This window comes from Panicum virgatum, chromosome 5N (genome assembly GCF_016808335.1).
Source record: "Panicum virgatum strain AP13 chromosome 5N, P.virgatum_v5, whole genome shotgun sequence".
Classification (NCBI taxonomy): domain Eukaryota; kingdom Viridiplantae; phylum Streptophyta; class Magnoliopsida; order Poales; family Poaceae; genus Panicum; species Panicum virgatum.
Genome location: NC_053149.1, coordinates 57,974,011 through 57,991,644, shown reverse-complemented (window position 1 = coordinate 57,991,644; position 17,634 = coordinate 57,974,011). Strand labels below are relative to the sequence as shown.

The following is a 17,634-nucleotide window of genomic DNA, read 5'->3' as shown; positions in this document are numbered from 1 at the left end:
AAATGAGTGCTTATCTGAATACATGAAGCTGCCGTGAAGAACATCCTGGTCCGCCAGGAGCACCACAGCGCGGCGGAAGCGGGGCTATAGTGAGCCAAAAGGGCCTCGCCCGCTATAGCCACGAGCACGAAGGGGCACCGGGCCAATCTGTAGCTCAGGGGCAAGGGAGAAGATAAGCTTGACTGCTTGTCCACCCCCCCCCCAACCTAGCAGATTGGAGCAACTGCATGCAAAGCAGTGGCCCCCGCCAAAAATGCTCCCGGAGGCGCCTGTCGACCTTCGGACGACCAACGAAGCACACGACGCCCTCCCAAAGGGCGTCGTTGGAGGAAGTGTTGGCGCTGGGGAGGATGCGAAAGGCTCAAGGCCCCTCATCTGCACTAGCAGCGACAGCTAGCACCGCCCCCCAGGGGAACTGCCGGCTGACGAGGGAAACAAGGTTCCCTCGTCGGTTGACGGAGACCTCCATCAAACGGCGGCCGGCCAGGTGCTGGTGGCCCCCGGGAAGGCAGCAGCAGAGGCGAGGCAACACAGGCATGAGTGCTCTGAGATAGAGCACTCGCGGCCGCGCTCTTTCCCCTCTTCTCGGGAAACAAGCCCTCCTTCGACCCCTCTCAACTACACTCGAGTCAGAGGGGGATGCTTCAAGGGGAGGGCCTCCCGGGCTGCCGCCGGAGGACTCGGAGGACCACCTCCTCCATGCTTCAGGAGTGCTGTGGGCGCCCAGGCCCACGGCGCCGTTTTGACCCGACTTCACTACACTGGAAGGGTGGGGGGCAATCGCACGCCCACGCTCTCCGCCAACCGCGGAGGGCAAAACTGCAAGGGAAACTCCAGGGAGGAGCCCCGGGGCCCATCCATGGAACTCAGGTCCGGTGGCTTGGCCATTTCTTGGCTAGGGATAGGAGGACTTGAGCTTGAAGAAGCCCCCTGCCTAGCCATTTATAGCCCGGCAAGGGTCACGAGCGGTACGACCAGGGTCTCCCAGCAGGACCGTAGATGGATCCACCGATCTCCAAGAAGTACCCCCACTACAACACACTCTCTACCCCGTTCAGCTCCTCGGGCGACGCGGTGGCAGGGCAGGGCGGGCACGCCAATGGCTCCGGCCCCGCCACGCGCCCTGATCAACAGGATTGGCAGCGAGGCTTGGGCATCATGGGGGTCCAAGCACCTGGTCGGGCCCAGGGCATGCGCGCCACGACGGCAACCGGTCCGGCCCGACTCTCTCATCACCTCAAGGGTGAAGGCCCTCACCCCACCATTGAGTACCCCCGGGGACTCCATCACGACAGAGGAATGTGCGTCGTGCAAGTCACCCCCAATGACGCGACAACTGGAAAACAAGGATTACAGAAATTAAGGTGAGCCGGCTGGACCGCTCATCACGAATGAAAGTGCTCACATCAAAGGAGTTCATTACAAGCGCACGGAGGTGCTTAATATCTACATCATGCAAAATAAGGTGGAGGGGGGCCTTCGGGCTGGGCCTCCGGGTCCGCTGCGTCCCCAGTGGAAGGGCCGTCGGCAGGCACCGAGGCAAAGGTGCACACCACCTTCCTTGCCACGACTTCAGTCCGGGCATGCGCCTCCACCTCGAGCCCGCGGACAATGCCCTCCGCGGCCTCCTCCACGGGGAAGTCGGGGATGCGGGACCACAGGCTGCCCAGCGCAAGCTGCACCGCCTCCATGGCCAGTGACTAGGAACTCTCCTCGATGGCCTGCTGGAGAAGAGCTCCCCCAGCCGGACACCCAGGAACTCCATCTTGGGGAGGAGGTAGAGTTCACCCAGGGCAGGATAGCCCCAGGGAGCGAACTCGACCTCGCCCAATCCTGTCTGCTCCCAGACCTCCTGGAAGCGGTGTGTCAGGGCGTGCACGCCATCAGCCAGCTGGCAAAGCTAGCCCAAGGCCCAGGGCAAGTCCGCCGAGGGGTCAGTGCGGACGGCCTCCTGGGCCGCCGTCTCCAGGCAAGTGACCCTCTCCTCGGCGGTCGCCGTGCGTGTCTCGGCGTCAGTAGCCGCTGCCTCCGCAGCGACGACGCGACGGGCAGCCTCCTGCAGCTCGCCCTCGAGGAGTGTCTGGACGTCCTTCACCTTAGTGGTGGCGTCCAGCACCGCAGCCGTGGCGCTGTCGCGCGCCTCCTGCTTGACCTCCGCCGCGGCATTGGCGGCCTCACGATGGGCGGCCTCCTCCCGTTCGGTCAGGACCCACGCACGCGTGTCCAGGGCCGCCTTGCAAGAGGCGACCTCCTCCACCCTCCGTGCTAGCTCAGCCTCCCTGGTGCGCGAGAGCTGCCGCCTCTGCCGCGTAGCGCCGCTCCTCTGTCGCCGCGGCCTCCGCCTGATGGTAGGCGTCGTCCAGGGCGAGCTGGAGCTGCTCGCTACGATGCTGGAACTCGGCCTTGCGCCCATGGAGGTTCTGCTCCCAGGCCTCCAGGGCGGAAAGATCAAACGCGGCCCCATGCGCTTGGAGCTCGCGCAGGCCCTGGAGTGCCACATCCATCGTGGCGACGATCTGCGCCATTGGCAAAACGGCGGTCGGCGCCTCCCCGGCTTGCCCAGAGGCTGTGCGGGCCCTGCGTCCTCCTGCTCTACCGCCCCGGCGGCCTAGGGCTGCTCCGTCGGTACAGGCTGGGCCCCCAGGGGGCCAGTGCCGTCGTCGGCATCGAGCACCACCACCTGTGCTAGCCCCAGGGCTAGCACGAGCAAGTCTGCAGCGGGTGTCGCCGCCGTGTTCGCCGATGCCTCCATGTCCGTGGCCTCGACATCGACCATAGCTTGCGTCGCGGTGGGCGCCGCAGCGGGTGCGGATGGCATCCCCGCTGGGAGGCCCGCCCCCGGCACGACAGCCGAGGTGGTGGCCGAGGGGCCACCGGCGGCACTCCTATTCAGGACAAGGGGAACACATCAAAGTGTTGCCCTAGAGGAGAATAAAACAAGGAAATCGTGAAACCGGGGAGTACCTGGCACCCGCCGGGCGTACTTGCCGCCATGTCGAGGAGAAAAGCGTCGACTGCTTTCGGCTCGACGGTAGTCCACCGGCGGGGGGAGAGGCCGTATCCGAGGAAGCACCGCTGGACGAATAGTCCACCAGGATGGGGGAAGGCGTGCACGCGCGTTTGATCCCTCCCCGGCTGGGCTCCGGCTCACTCCCGCTCGCACCGGTGTTACCGCCACCTCCGAGCGCCTGGCCAGGACCACCGCCCCCACCGGGAGGAGGAGGTGGCGGCATCTGGGCCATGCCGCGCGCGTCAGTCACCGGCAGGCTGCTGATGATGATCTCCGCCACTGGGTCCTCGCACAGGGGCACCACCCCCTCGGGGAAGAAGGCCATCGCCGGGTCCCTCTCCTCCAAGACCTCGCCCAGCCACAATGCCACCGTGGCAGCGCTTGGGTTGAACTCCGCACCGTGTGACATGCGGCCGGCGTCGTCGTCGCTGGCATAGTGCAACGCCAGGTGGGGACGAGCTTGGAGCGGGGTGATGCATCGGCGGAAGAAATCAGCGGCCACCATGGTCGCGGTAAGACCCATCCCCCGGAGCACGTGGATCCGGTCCAGCATTGGCCTCCAAGCGGCTCCCAGCTATGGCATCTCCGACCACCGGGAGTTGCTGGGCAGCGGCCCCTGGGGAAGGCGAAGGCACGCGGAGGGGGCGTCCACCCCACGTACAGCCACCGCCTCTCCCAGTTCTCCCACTTGCCCTTCCGGGCAAGGGGAAAGAAGTCGTTACCGCGCTGCCGATCGTGCGGTTCTGGAGGGCGACGCCGTGGACGGGCGAGGGGGAATGAGACCTCACCGGGCTGAAGTGGCAGAGCAGCGCCACCGACAGGCTCACCCCCACGAATGCCTCACACGCTGCGCGAAAAGTGTGAGGGTGAAGATGGCGTTGCGGGTGAGGTGCACGAGGTGGAGGCCATACTCCTAAAGCACCGCCATGAAGAACGGGAAGAAGGGTGGAACCAACCCCACCAAGAGGAAGGGGAGGAAGGACACCACCCCCGCGCATTCTGGAACCCAGGGAAGCTCCCCCTCCCCCTCGGGCGCAGCACGGTGCCAGCCAGCACCAACTTCGTCGCCACCCTCAAGGCAGCCTCATCGTCCGCCACCGAGGGGACGAAGTCCAGCATGCGCGTACCGCTAGCTTGTGCGCCGCGGCGAGCCATGGCGAGAGCTGTGGAGGCTAGGGACAGGAAGCGAGGAAGGCGAAAGGGTTCGAGGGCAAGAGGAGACCGTGGCGGCCAGCTGTGTCTGCCTCTCCGCTTATATACTTATGGGCGGGGAGGGGCAGGTCTGCAGGAGGATCCGCTGCCGAGGCGCCTCAACTCCCCCGACGAATTCGGCAAGGCCTCCCACGACGACAACGTGGGGAGCCGGAATGGCTGCAGCATTGATAGGGCTCTTGGCCCCACCATCAACCCACTTCGCGGGTTACTGGTGGGCCCGGGGGCTACTATCGGTGTCATGGGAACAGGGGTCCCCATAACCCCGGACTCATGTGCGATTAAGGTGGACGGGGCCCGCCTGCCGCATCAGCCGGCAACATCAGCTAGGCGCGATCGTGGGCCCCCACCACGAACGTCCACACGTAGGATTTGTGCACCTAGCGAGAGCGGGCCAGGCCTAGACCGGCGTGCGAGACCCGGGGGACGTTTTCTTCCCCTCGAAGACACCCGCTTGGTAAAAATATCTTTATCGGGCGGTTACGACGCGTCACCGCCGGACTCTAGGTAGAGCCCAAGGGGTGCGCGGCTTCCCCGTAAGAGCATCATGATTACGGGGGTGCCGTGCGCTCAGAAGATAAGGTGATAGGCGGTGGATAATTTATCTCTGTGCTACCCGTCCCATCGACTTGAAGATGGACGGTGGCTGGGACCCGCCTCTGTTTACCGTGCCCCCACCACAGTAAGAACCGGAGCCACCCCGGGCGGGCCCCCAGGGTTGACCAGGGTCGACCCGGACAAGGAGGGTCCACCGGACGACCCCGGAGGCCACCACGTGGCCACACTCTCGCCCCCCCCCCCCCCCCCGGGCGCCCCTGAGGACGCCCCGGGGCGCTCGGATCAAGCGGACTACCCCGGAGAACCCTGGGATGAAGGCCCACAGGCCAGTGACTACGGCCACCCCGGGGCTTCCCGGGGTGACCCCGGACGACTCTGACGCTGGTGGGACCCCAGGTAGTTGCTACAGCAGGCCCGACAAGACGCCTGCCCGCCTGACAAGGGCGGGGCAGACTGAAAGACGGCGCCCACCATGCAAAGGGTGTGTTCACATTAGTTAGAGAGCAACAGAAAAGACAGATGTAGTCTATAAATAGAAAGATCCCAGGACATATAAGGGGACCGGTCTTTTCGGGACCTAACTAGCTCACTGGTTTCGAGCTTGGACTTTCCAACTCGGGATAATCAAAGAACCAATCTACACACACAGGACGTAGGGTATTACGTCTCCGGGCGGCCTGAACCTGTCTAAATCCACCGTTTCAAACTCGCCTCCTTAGGGGAAATCCTTGCGCGATTTATACCCCTGACCGAATCTCTAAATGGGGGTTACCAATAACCCCTGCTAGCGGTAATATTACACTGTCAACGCATATCTGAGACTTAGTTGTATGGTGGATGATTCAGGTGAAACCCGACGAACTATCGGATTTGTTCCGTCTTAAGAGTGATAACAAGATTATCTTTATAATAAGGTGATATGGTGCTCTTAAGCCGGAATAAATTGAGTGGTTCCGCCACAAGCTCTCTCTCTCTCTCTCGGCGGAGCAGGGCCCGCGCCTAGCGGTGGGCCTCGCACACGGCGCGCGCGGAGCAAGTCCCCGCCCCGGCGCCGAGCCTCGCGAGCGGCGGCCGCGTCCTTGTCCGCCTCATCGACCTTGGCGTGCACGGGTCTCCTCCACCACGTCCTCCCCTAGCTCGGTCCTCCTCGGCGGCTCCTCCTGCAGCGGCGCCCCTACTCGAGCACGCGCGGGAGAGCTGGGGTGGTTGGCGCCGCCGGCCACGGGATGTGGTAGCGGATGCCTCGATTCTCCCTAGGAATAGCGGACAGCGGCTCATCCACAAGGATACCGGACGGCTTTCCAGTACCCGCTACGGCGTTTTTTCCGCTAAAGCGGTACTGGAGGGTGGCGTAGGGCTTTTTTACGATCTTCACTGCGGACAGCCTTACTGCCTGGCACGGATATCGAGGACACAATCACCCACATTTTTTTGATGGAGCTGTTTAATTTCCGCAGATGGGAACTGGGGACCTGGGTTCCGCAGTTCATTGGCCTTGTTTAGGTTGGAAATTTTTTTGAATGTTGGTATTGTAGTATTTTCGTTATTATTTAGTAATTAATGTACAATCATAAATTAATTATATTTAAAAAAATCGTCTAGTTATTTACAATTAAATTGTGTAATTAATTATTTTTAAAATTGTATTTAATGATTTATGTATATGTTCCAAAATTCGTTATGATGAGTATTGTTGAAATTTTTTTGAAAACTAAACATGGCCCGCCAGCGCGCCACAGATTTGTTCAGGAGCCAGGACAGTGTAGGGTCGTACGAAAAGTTCATTCCGTTTGCATGGTGTCCTCGCCTTGCCGGTGCTCAATCCATCACTACTAGTTTTTAGGTACAGCGCACCACCGATTTGTCCAAGAGTCAGGACCGTGTAGGGTCGTACGAAAAGTTCATTGCGCTTGCACAGTGTCGGTGTCCAATCGCGGCCTTGCCGGCCTTGCACAGTGGGCTGCACACACTGGTCTAGCGCTTGCAAATGCTCGCGCTGTTTCACCGAACATCGGACAAGCTCTAGCGTTTTCCTCCGGGTTGTCTAGTTTTGCTCGCATATGTGCTGCCAATTTGCCACAGAAATGGACCCTTCCTGCATCACGGTTTATTGATCATTCTTACGAAAGAATAGTAAATGGGATTTTTAGAGTTTAAGGTGCCTAGCGGCACTAGCCGGCAGCCAAACAAAAGCCAGAACAGAACCAAGTACCAGCAGAGCTAACAGAGCAAAGCCAAAGCTAAAGCAGATATACATCACCTTAAACTCTGGCTTAAGAAAAAAGTAAAACGAAATTGGAGGATTTTGCAGAAAAAAAATAAATTGGAGGAGACTTGGGGAAGTTTGGATCCAAGTTCTAATGCTCTAAAGCGCTAAATTAGCACTAGTCTATCCAAACAGAAATACTAACAAAAGTAAGCAAAACTTTAGCCGAGATTTAGATTTTTTTGTGAAAATATGGTATTAATAGGTGTTAATGTTTAACATTCAATTTTAATACATCCAAATGTATCTTTAGCCATCCGAATGTGAGGGGGGGGGGGGGGGAGGAAGGTTTCGGTAATGAGCTGCGTTTTTCTTTTCAACAAAAAACAAAAGTGAGCTGCAGCCTGCGGGTACGTGAAATTCCGAATCTCGACGCCTGGGTGGCGCACTACCGAGCGTAATTGCTTTCGTCTCCGCCTCTCGCAGTCTCGCCCTCTCCGGTGTCGGGCGAGTTGGGAAAACAAAAAACAAAAAGAACTAGAACCAAAGCGAAAAGGAAGTATCTAAAGTTCTAGACATCCGGGGCCGTTGACCAACGGAGCTGCCGGGGGACACTCGGCAGCCCTCGTTCGCTGCTAATTGTTGTAGCGAACGAAGAGCCTGTTCTACTGTCTTTCTTCTTTTTCACCTTCTCGTTTCTTCCTTCCAACGACCCCCCGTCGCCGGCGCCGCCCTAGCCGTCTCCGGTGCCGTCGACCTCCCCCACCCTAACTTGTCGCCCCCCTGCCGCCCTACTCGTCTCCGACGGCGTGGGATCCACCATCGCCATCTCGACTCCCCCACCCTAACTCGCCGTCGGAGCTTCGTCGCAGCAGCTCGCCCCCGCCCCGACCCTGCCCAACCGCCGTCCCCCACCACCCGGTTGGCGGTGCTCCCGCCGCCGCGCCTCACCGCCCCCGACCTCCCTCTATAGCCGGGGAACTCCGGCGAACCCTAGCAACCCCAAAACAAGAAGACTGGCGCCCTCCCACCGCCGCCCACGCCCGGTGACGACCTCGCCACCGACCACCTCCCGCCCCGCCCACCTCCCGCCCCGTCCGTTCGCTGCTAGCGCACACGCGCTCTATAAGAAATCTCCGAGGCTGCCGCTGCCGCACCACCACCTACCCACCCCACTCCCACTCTACATCGAATGTTACACCTAAAAACATCATATCGAATGTTTGGATATATGCATGGAGTATTAAATAAAATCTATTTACAATTTTTTTTTACACGGATTTGTTGTAAATCGCGAGACGAATCTAATGAGTCTACTTAATTCATGATTTGCAATAGTAATGCTACAGTAACCATCCGCTAATTATAGACTAATTATGAATTAATTAGGCTCATTAGATTCGTCTCACGATTTACAACCTATTCTTGTAAAATGTTTTGTAAATAAATTTTATTTAACACTCCAAGTAAGATTCCTTTTTAAAAAAATTTGGCAAATTAATCTAAACATTCCCTCAACATCCACACCCGCCGCGGCCGCTGCGGCCGCGCGCCTATTAAACGAGGGCCTAGCCAGGAGCGCCACTTCGGGCAGCGAAGTCGACGCAGAGAGAGAGAGAATCACAGCCAAGGAAGAAGAACCGAGGGCCGATAGGAGGGGGAAGGTTCGGTCTCAGAACTCTGAAAGCGGAGAGATCATGGCTCCGATGAAGCTGTACGGCTCGACGATGTCGTGGAACATGACGAGGAGCGCGCTGGCGCTGGAGGAGGCCGGCGCCGACTACGAGATCGTGCCCATCAACTTCGCCACCGCCGAGCACAAGAGCCCCGAGCACCTCGCCCGCAACGTACGTATCATCCCCGCCCCCTCTTTTCCCCTTCTTTTTTCCGCCTGGCAAATACAACGGCGGTGCTCCGTTCGCGACTTCGCGTGCTGATGGTGCTGCGGTCGCTACCGTCGATGGGTTATCTAGAGATTTTTCCTCTCGCGCCTAGCCTCTCGTAGTCTCGTCGGGGTTTTAGGATTCAAGGCTACGGTTTGGGTAGGGGAGTTGGGGATTCAAGATTTAGGAGATCTACCTGATTCCGAAGTTGGAAGAACATAGTATGTATACTAGGCTACTAACTATTCCCGCCGCGGTGCAATTTACTGAATTCTTCGGTCTTCGATTCCAGCGCCACTAACCTCTCACCGTGGGGTGTAAGTATGTGCGCAAATGTAACTTTTACACTCTTGACCACAGCCAAGATTTGGGCCGTACGAAGTGGATTGAAATTCCTTATACTCGATTTGGACTAATAAGAATGTCAAAATTATTCGCTGCTCGTCTAGTTCGCCCCTCCTTATCCTGGTCCAATTGTTCTTCGCTTGGTTTTGACTCACGTGCTGGATTGTTGTTCATATGATTTGATCAAATGCTAGCAAGGGAGGGAGAGGACAATGGGAATTTCAGATCTGAGGGGCTTAGAGCTGAGAAATTGATGACTATTTTGGATAGGTCATCGAACTGGTAACTGACTTAATACGCAGGATGACTAGGCCGTGTTTGGTTTGGGCTGAAAAAAAATTCGCAAAAACTTTTTGCATCTTTGACCACTAATTTAGAGTATTAAATAAAGACTAATTACAAAACCACCCGCAGGACCCCACGTGTAAATCGCGAGACGAATCTAACGAGGTCTTTGACCGCGTGATTAGCGAATGATTACTGTAGCATTACTGTAGCAAATCGTCAATTAATTACTATCATTAGATTCGTCGCAAAAAAGTTACACCCATCCCTGAAAAGGTTTTGCAAATAGACTTCATTTAGTACTCCATGCGGACATTCGTCTTTTTGTGTAAAGTTGATGGGACTCCTAACCAAACCGTTTCAAGAAGTAATCTAGTACATGCCAATTTAGTACTGCAAGTCTGAAAATTTGTTGGGTGCACAATTGTGCATTCTCTTTAAACCGTTTCAAGAAGTAATCTAGTACATGCCAACAACTCCTTTCGTGTACTTCTCAGCAATTATACTTGACATAAAACTAAAATCTTTTGAATATATGTATGTTTTGAGCTTTTTGAGCTTGTTGATGCACGTATGACCTATCTGAAATTTAACATGATGTACACAATCATAAGCTAATTGGAAATTTGAACTGGCGAGGATGTAATGTACTAAAACATCTGATTTTCGGAACTCTGTCCTGACTCTTAACACCACTTTCTGTTTCTCTGCAGCCATTTGATCAGGTTCCAGCTTTGCAAGATAGTGACTTGTACGTCTGGGGTATGATCCTATCTCTTGACGATCCTTTTGAGTTGTTTCTAGTATGTTCCTGTCGCCGTTATTTCATTTATTGTTGGTAACTTTACCCGTTTCATAACATAGGGCGAGGTTAGCAACGTTTTTTTAAAAAAAAAAAAGCTATCTCAGCTTGTCCTAGAAGCACATCAGCTGTTCAGAGTCCTGCACTAAAGGAAATCAACAACTCTCTCACATTTGTAATACGGCATGATGAAAAATATTCTGCCTGATTGCAAAATGTCATGGTGCGGTAGGAACTACTTAGGTAGTTTGCTTATCTTGTGCTTCATTTTTTTCACACCAGTCCAATGATGATGTTTTTTACATTTATATGTTCCCTATAAAAATTAAATTGAAAGGGACCAACACCTTTGACTTTTAAGTGACTTGTTCTGGCTCACCTTGTCCAATGAACGAAGTGATATAATTTTCTTTCTACTCATCACTTTCTGAGAGGGTTTATACTGTCGGATGCTCCTGTAGAATCCTTTTGTATCTGCCAATGATGTTTATTTTTTTTCTAACTTTGCTATTATTTTCTCCTCTATTAGAATCGCGTGCAATTTGCAAGTATGCAGCCCGTAAACACAAGCCGGAGCTGTTGAAGGCAATCTTGAGGAGTCAGCAATGGTGGATGTCTGGATGGAGGTGGAGGCCAACCAGTACACCTCTGTGCTGGACCCCATCCTCTTACAGTGCCTCGTCAGACCTATGTTTGGGGGATCCACTGACCAGAAGGTTGTTGAGGAGAATCTTGAGAAGCTGAAGAAGGTGCTGGAGGTGTACGAGGCACGCCTGACCAAGTACAAGTACTTGGCTGGAGAGTTTCTCAGCCTTGCTGACCTTAACCATGTCACTGCCACCCTATGCTTGTTTGCAACGCCCCATGCGTCGGTGCTTGATGGGTACCCCCATGTGAAGGCCTGGTGGTCTAGCCTGATGGAGAGGCCATCTGTTCACTTGTTCAGAAGGTTGCAGCTCTGATGAAGCCATCTGCTTGAAGTGGTTGTCCTAGCGCGGGCAGTGCTCGGAATAAGCTGTGCTCTGTTTCGGTGGTTTGCTTGTTCAGGTTCTGTGCTGTTATGATGTGCCATCTATGTTGAGTGTTCATGCTTGTGATCCGGTGTTGGATTATGATTGGATTGTACTGATATGAGCATTCGTGTGCTCTTCTCAGCGGAAAGTTATGATAATAAACTCTGTTTGGTGCCTGGAGCTAGACCATTTCTCATTTGTATCTGTCAGTAATGGTCACTGGTCAGGTTTGCAGTTTGCTGCAATCATGTTAAATCCGTTGTTGTGCATGGTCCAATTGGTACCAGCTCTGGATGGTTCAGTCGATATGCCCTTCTAAAACACGGAGATGGTAATATGGTATGTTTAGCAACATGGATCAGCTTGCTGTTTTGCTTGAAAGACATTGTTATACACCCGCGGAAACTGAAATTAACGGATGGAAGGTCTCCCTCGCGGTTTACGATGTTTTGAGTAGTAGAATCTGTTGAAAACTCCTACAAATGTAATTTTGAGATAACACAACTACTCAGACCCTGTCACTGTTGCTGGATTTGCATCAGATGTTGCAGGTATACTTGAGCAGATTGCAGACATATCTTCCACGAAAGAAAGTATCGGCAGTCTGCATATACAACTCCGTATCTCCAAGGAGAAGCCAACATGTGTGCCTAGCTTTGCTTCCCCCCAAAGAGGAGATAAAAAGCTCCACACTAATGGCCTCGAGCCATCTGGCCAGCACTAGCAGTCTGCTGCATCAGATCAGAGCACACAAAAGCAGCTTTGCGTTGTGTCTTTGCTTTTGAGCACGATGGCCTGTAATAATCCCGCCCCCAAAGCAGCCGGAAAAACAGCCGTCGGCGGACGCCGACGGGGCAGGCGCAGCTCCGTCCAAAGCGCGACAGCCTGCGGGATGGCCGAAACGCGCAGAAAAATGGACGCGGCCGCTGGCGAGTCACCAATAAATGGAGTCTCGCGCCACGCCGCGCTCTACTAGACTACTGCTGCTACTAGCACAGCGCTGAAACCAGCGGCGGCGAGCTCGAGAGAGAAAGAGAGAGAGCTCCCCGTCAGGAGGCGATGGCAACTATGGTGCTCCTGCTGCTCTTGCTGGCCATGGCGTTCAGAGGATCAGGTGAGGCATCTCGCTTTCGTCTTCGGCTACCCGCACAATACTGATTCCTTCCACAAGTTGCGCACGTCGCTGAGCTTGCAGAAACACGAGGCATCAACTAGAGGTATCCCGTACCCCTGTCAGTCCTCAGCACTGTCAAGACTCGAGACGTTTTCGCCGAATCAGACAACCTGCGACCTCATTGTCCAAACATTCATTTCCTGTTCCTATCGATCGATCGATGAAGCTCGTTTGCCAGTATGCAGAACATCAATAAGGTTTGTGCTTGTCCCGTGTGTGGCATGGATGCAGACGGCTCGTGGTGCGTGTGCCGGCCGGACGCGGCGGACGCGGCGCTGCAGAGGACGCTAGACTACGCGTGCGGGCACGGCGCGGACTGCGCCGCCGTGCTCCCGACGGGTCCGTGCTACAGCCCCACCTCGGTGCGCGCGCACTGCTCCTACGCCGCCAACAGCTACTTCCAGCGGAACAGCCAGGCCAACGGCGCCACCTGCGACTTCGGCGGCACCGCCAACCTCACCGACACGGACCCGAGTAACCCTCACGCTCCGATCCCCTTCCCCTTGCCCTTCCTCGCCGTCACACGGCTGACCTTGCAGCATCTTCCCGGTCGTGCCTAACAACTAGTATATTTTTGGTTTTTGCTGCCGGTTTGCAGGCTCTGGAACCTGCAAATACCCTGCGACTCCGAGGTACCTTCTTAGTCGTAGCTACCAAACTCGGTTCCCTGTTGGGAACAAATCGTCACACGGGACTGACGTGTTCTTCTGCTATCGACTCCGTTGCGCGTGGGATGCAGCGAGGCGGGGGCAAGCGGCAACGCGACCGGCACGGGCGCGTCCTCTCCAGGCTCCGCAAGCAACCCGGCGACAACGCCCAGCACGGGAGGGAGCTTCACGACACCGGTCGCCGCGTTCGGCCCCGTGCCCAGCACCGTCAGCGCCGGCACCGCCGCCGCGTTCGCTGGCCGCCACGTTCTCCTCCTCGCCGTCGTCTCCGTCCTGGCGTTCTTGGCGCGCTAAGGCTTTCCGCACTCGTCACTCTCTAAATTCACTCTCTAAAAGGAATATTCCTGCCTGGTCATCGAGATTCTCCTCTCCATATTCAGTTTCTCCGCGTTCATTCACTCTCTATATCACTCTCTATACCAACTACCACACCGTGGGGCCCACGTGTCGGTAATTTTTTTTCCTTTTTTTTACCCCCCGCCCTCCCTCCCCGCTCTCTCTCCCCCGCGCCCCTCTCTCTCTCTCCCCCCGCGAGGCGCGGCGGACCCATGGCTGCGGCGGCTGGGCGAGCTCCAGGAGCAGGATCGGAGCTCCGAGGCCCGGCGGCGCCCTGCTCCTCCTTCCCCCTCCCCTGCGCGCGCCGGCCGCCCCCCTTCCCCCTCCCCTGCGCGCGCCGGCCGCCCCCCTTCCCCCTCCCCTGCGCGCGCCGCCCCCCTTCCCCCTCCCCTGCGCGCGCCGGCCGCCCCCTTCCCCCTCCCCTGCGCGCGCCGGCCGCCCCCCTTCCCCCTCCCCTGCGCGCGCCGGCGGAGGCCCTGGCGGGTCGCCATGCGGCGGAGGAGGCCGCGGCCGCGAGCCCCGCGGGGGCGCAGGCCCTCCTCGCCGCCGCCTCGGCCACGCGGCGGAGGAGGCCCGCGACGCCATGCCGAGCTCGCTGCCCCTCCGCGCTGGCGGCCGAGCTCCGCCGCTCCCTCCTCCCCCCCTCCCCTGCTCGCGCGGCCGGCCGCCGCCCACGCTGGCCGCCGCCGTCGGCGGAGGAGCAGGGCGCCGCGCCCCACGCCGGCTCCCTCGATTCGACCCAGCGGCGGGAGCTCGAGCACCTCCTCGGCTCCGGGCGGGGCCGCCGTGACCCACCCCTCGGCCTACCTCCCTCTCTCCTTCATCCTCGGCGACGGCCTCCCTCCCTGGCTGCGGGTGTGGCGTGGAGGTGCCGGCAAATCGGAGGAGCAGAGGCCATCTCGGTTTCCTCGGCGAGGCCCGCGCCGGCAAATCGGAGGAGCAGAGGCCCGGCTCTCCTCCCTTTGCGGCTCCCTCCCTCCCGGCGCTCCGGCGCAGGCGAGCTCCTTGCCGCCGCCGTGTCCTAGCAGCGGGGGAGGAGGACGGGGTGCAACGGTGGTGGCAGGGCCCACGCCACCTCCCCAGCGCCTCCACGCTTGGCGGGCTTGGCTTGGCGGGGCGGGGCGGAGCGAGCAGCGCCGCCGCGGGCTTGGCTTGGCGGGGCGGAGCGGCCAGGGCGGGCCGCCGCCGGACGGAGGCCGCGACGCCGTCGCCCCCACGCGCGACGGAGCAGGGGCGGAGGGGGCAAGCGGGGGCCGCGCGCACCGGGCTCCCTCGCGGCGGCGGCGGCGGGCGGGCGGAGCTCCGGCCGCGTGGCCATGGCGCCGAGCTCGTGCGGCTTGGCGGGGCGGAGCGGGGCGGGAAGGACGAGCGGGCCCGCGCGCGTCAGTTTCCAGAGCGGACCGTACCGCGCCACGGTCCACTCTGGGAACTGACGCGCGCGGGCCCGCTCGTCCTTCCCGCCCCGCCAAGCCGCACGAGCTCGGCGCCATGGCCCCACGGCCGGAGCTCCGCCCGCCCGCCGCCGCCTCCGCGCCTGCCTCGCCGGTGCGCGCGGGCCTTCGCCGGTGCGCCCGCCTTGCGCGCGGGGGCGTCCGCCGCGCCCGCCTGCTCGGGCCAGGGTGCTCCGCGCGGAGGGGCAGCGGAGGGAGAGGGGCCGGCGAGAGCAGGGCGGAGGGAGAGAGGAGGGAGGGAGGGAGATAGAGAGAGCGCCATGGGCCGGGCCTCCGCGCCTGCTCGCCACGCCCCCGCGACCGGCGTGAGCGGAGGGAGCCGGGGACCGGAGCCGAGCCGGGCCGCGCGCCCCCACGGCCGCGGCGGCGCTCGAGCAGGCCCCGGCCGCCGGCCCGCCGGATAGGGAGGGAGGGGGCGAACGCCGCGGCGGAGCTCGAGCAGGCCCCGGCCGCGCGAGCAGGGGAGGGGGGAGGAGGGAGCGGCGGAGCTCGGCCGCCAGCGCGGCGAGGAGGCCGAGGAGGAGGGGCTCGCCGCCGAGCTCGACCCCGTTCGCCGCCGTCCGCGCCAGGGCGGAGTAGCCGGAGAGAGGGGAGCCGGCGAGGGAGGGGCGGGAAGGCCGCGCTGACGGCCGCCATGGGAGGGGGCGCCGCCTGGAGGAGGCCCCTGCTCCCTTGCGGCGGCAGGCCGGCCGGAGCACCGGGGAGCGGGGAGCATGCTTGGATCCGGCCGGCGGCGGAGGAGCACGCGGCGGAGCGGAGGCCCCTGCTCCCTCGCGGCGCGTCCGTCTGAGGGGAGAGGAGAGGGCGCGCGCGTGCCGCGCGTCCGCCATGGCCGCCATGGCCACCGAGGTAGGGAGCGGGGAGGAGGGAGGGGGAGCTCCGCCGCGCCTCCCCTCGCCCTGCTCCGCCGTCGAAGCTGCCGCTGCCGTGCGCCCCGCGGCCCGCGCGCCCCGCCCCGGCCAGATCAGGGGAGGGGGGGGAGGAGGGAGCGGCGGAGCTCGGCCGCCACCGGCAGCGCCACGTCCCCGCCGCGGAGCTCCAGGGGGCGGCGCGAGGTCCAGGGGGCGACGGCGTCGAGGTCCAGGGGCGGCGGGGAGAGGAGAGAGAGAATGGAAGGGAGGGTGCGGTAAAAAGAAAGAGATAAAAAGAATTCGACGTGTGGGTCCCGCGGCTGGTAGTTGGTATAGAGAGTGATATAGAGAATGGATGGGCGCGGAGAAACTGAATATAGAGAGGAGAATCTCGATGACTAGGCAGGAATATTCTTTTTAGAGAGTGAATTTAGAGAGTGACGAGTGCGGAGAGCCTAAGTAAAACAGACTCGCTGGATCACAACACAAGGCGGCCGAGCGCGAGCGGCGTCAGGAAGGGTGACTCTTCCGTGATACTCCGCGCGCACGAGGGCTTTGGTGTGAGTGGGGGCTTTTGGCTATTGTTTGTTCTTCTCTTATTACGCTTCTTGCGGTTTTCTTCTGTTTTTGTTTTTGAACAACAACACTCGACGAGTGCGTTTCTATTGATATAGCAGAAAAAATACAAAATTATGTCCCTAGGAGGCCATAATCAGGAAAAAAAAACATCACAGTAAACAACACCGACGGGTTGGATTGGGACCTCAACACACGCCAACTCAACTCGACTCAACTCAGTCCGATCGGATTGGGACAGACTCGGACAATACACAAGGCAACAGAGGCAGAAAAGAAACATAGCCGCTGCAGCTAACAACCTTTCTCATCTTCTGAAGTCACCGTCGAGCCATGGACCTAAGTCGATAGGGAAACGAGATGAACGGACAGCACCGCACTGAGAAGACCACCGCCATGCGGGACTTTCGCCGTAGTGCCGCTGCAACATCGTAAGTCAACTGGCAGGGTGGAACCACCGAACCCAGATCGCACGCAGGCCGTCTCGCAGACGCCGCCACGAAAACACAACACACAGGGGCCTCGCCACATCCGCTGTTGGACTCCTCCTCGCTCTAGTCGCCTCGCCGAAGGCACCGCACGCGGGGGCCTCGCCACATCCGCCACAGTACTCCGAGTCACGCATTCGTTTAAAATGTCGCCACCAGGATGAAGAACAATGATGCCCCACTTCCATGATCTCCATCGACAGCCGAACCACGCCCTCCGGACGATAGCATCTCGTTGCGAAGCCCGCGTACCAGCCACTGCCGCCATGGTAGCAAACCAAGTTGTCGCTAGCGCCGTCTTCCGACGATGTACCACACCGAAGTCGCCGAGCAAAGCTGAACGACCTGCCGTAGTCCGCTGCAAGCCAAGTTGTTCCATGATGTTGGTGCCGCAAGCGCCGTCCTTTGACGCAGTCCCATGCCGCACTGACGATTGCCAGGCAATGCCAGCCGCATGTACCACACCGAAGTCGCCGAGCAAAGCTGAACGACCTGCCGTAGTCCGCTGCAAGCCAAGTTGTCCCGTGATGTTGGTGCCGCAAGCGCCATCCTTTGACGCAGTCCCATGCCGCACTGACGATTGCCAGGCAATGCTAGCCGCATGTACCACACCGAAGTCGCCGATCAAAGCTGAACGACCTGCCGTAGTCCGCTGCAAGCCAAGTTGTCCCATGATGTTGGTGCCGCAAGCGCCGTCCTTTGACGCGGTCCCATGCCGCACTGATGATTGCCAGGCAATGCCAGCCGCCGCGGTCCGCTGCAAGCAGCCCAAAACC

General features: G+C 59.1%; 1 protein-coding gene and 1 pseudogene across 1 annotated transcript; both read left to right on the top strand.

Moving 5' to 3' along the window:
* The first annotated feature begins 8,546 nt into the window (after positions 1–8,546).
* LOC120676341 lies at positions 8,547–11,510 on the top strand (annotated as a pseudogene).
* A 637-nt stretch (positions 11,511–12,147) lies between these two features.
* On the top strand, positions 12,148–16,433 carry LOC120674242 (PLASMODESMATA CALLOSE-BINDING PROTEIN 3-like). The gene is made up of 5 exons (XM_039955387.1): positions 12,148–12,428; positions 12,720–12,962; positions 13,087–13,120; positions 13,228–13,451; positions 16,255–16,433. Exons 1-4 carry the CDS (start codon positions 12,374–12,376, stop codon positions 13,448–13,450), a joined length of 555 nt encoding a protein of 184 aa, XP_039811321.1. The 5' UTR covers positions 12,148–12,373; the 3' UTR covers position 13,451; positions 16,255–16,433.
* Positions 16,434–17,634: the final 1,201 nt, after the last annotated feature.

What these genes read in the sequence shown, in the direction of transcription:
- LOC120674242 (XM_039955387.1), top strand. Translation starts at nt 12,374, where the DNA reads ATGGCAACTATGGTGCTCCTGCTGCTCTTGCTGGCCATGGCGTTCAGA. An exon ending in CCTCACCGACACGGACCCGA is followed by an intron (nt 12,963 to 13,086) that starts GTAACCCTCACG and finishes GCCGGTTTGCAG; the next exon opens with GCTCTGGAACCTGCAAATAC. An exon ending in AAATACCCTGCGACTCCGAG is followed by an intron (nt 13,121 to 13,227) that starts GTACCTTCTTAG and finishes CGTGGGATGCAG; the next exon opens with CGAGGCGGGGGCAAGCGGCA.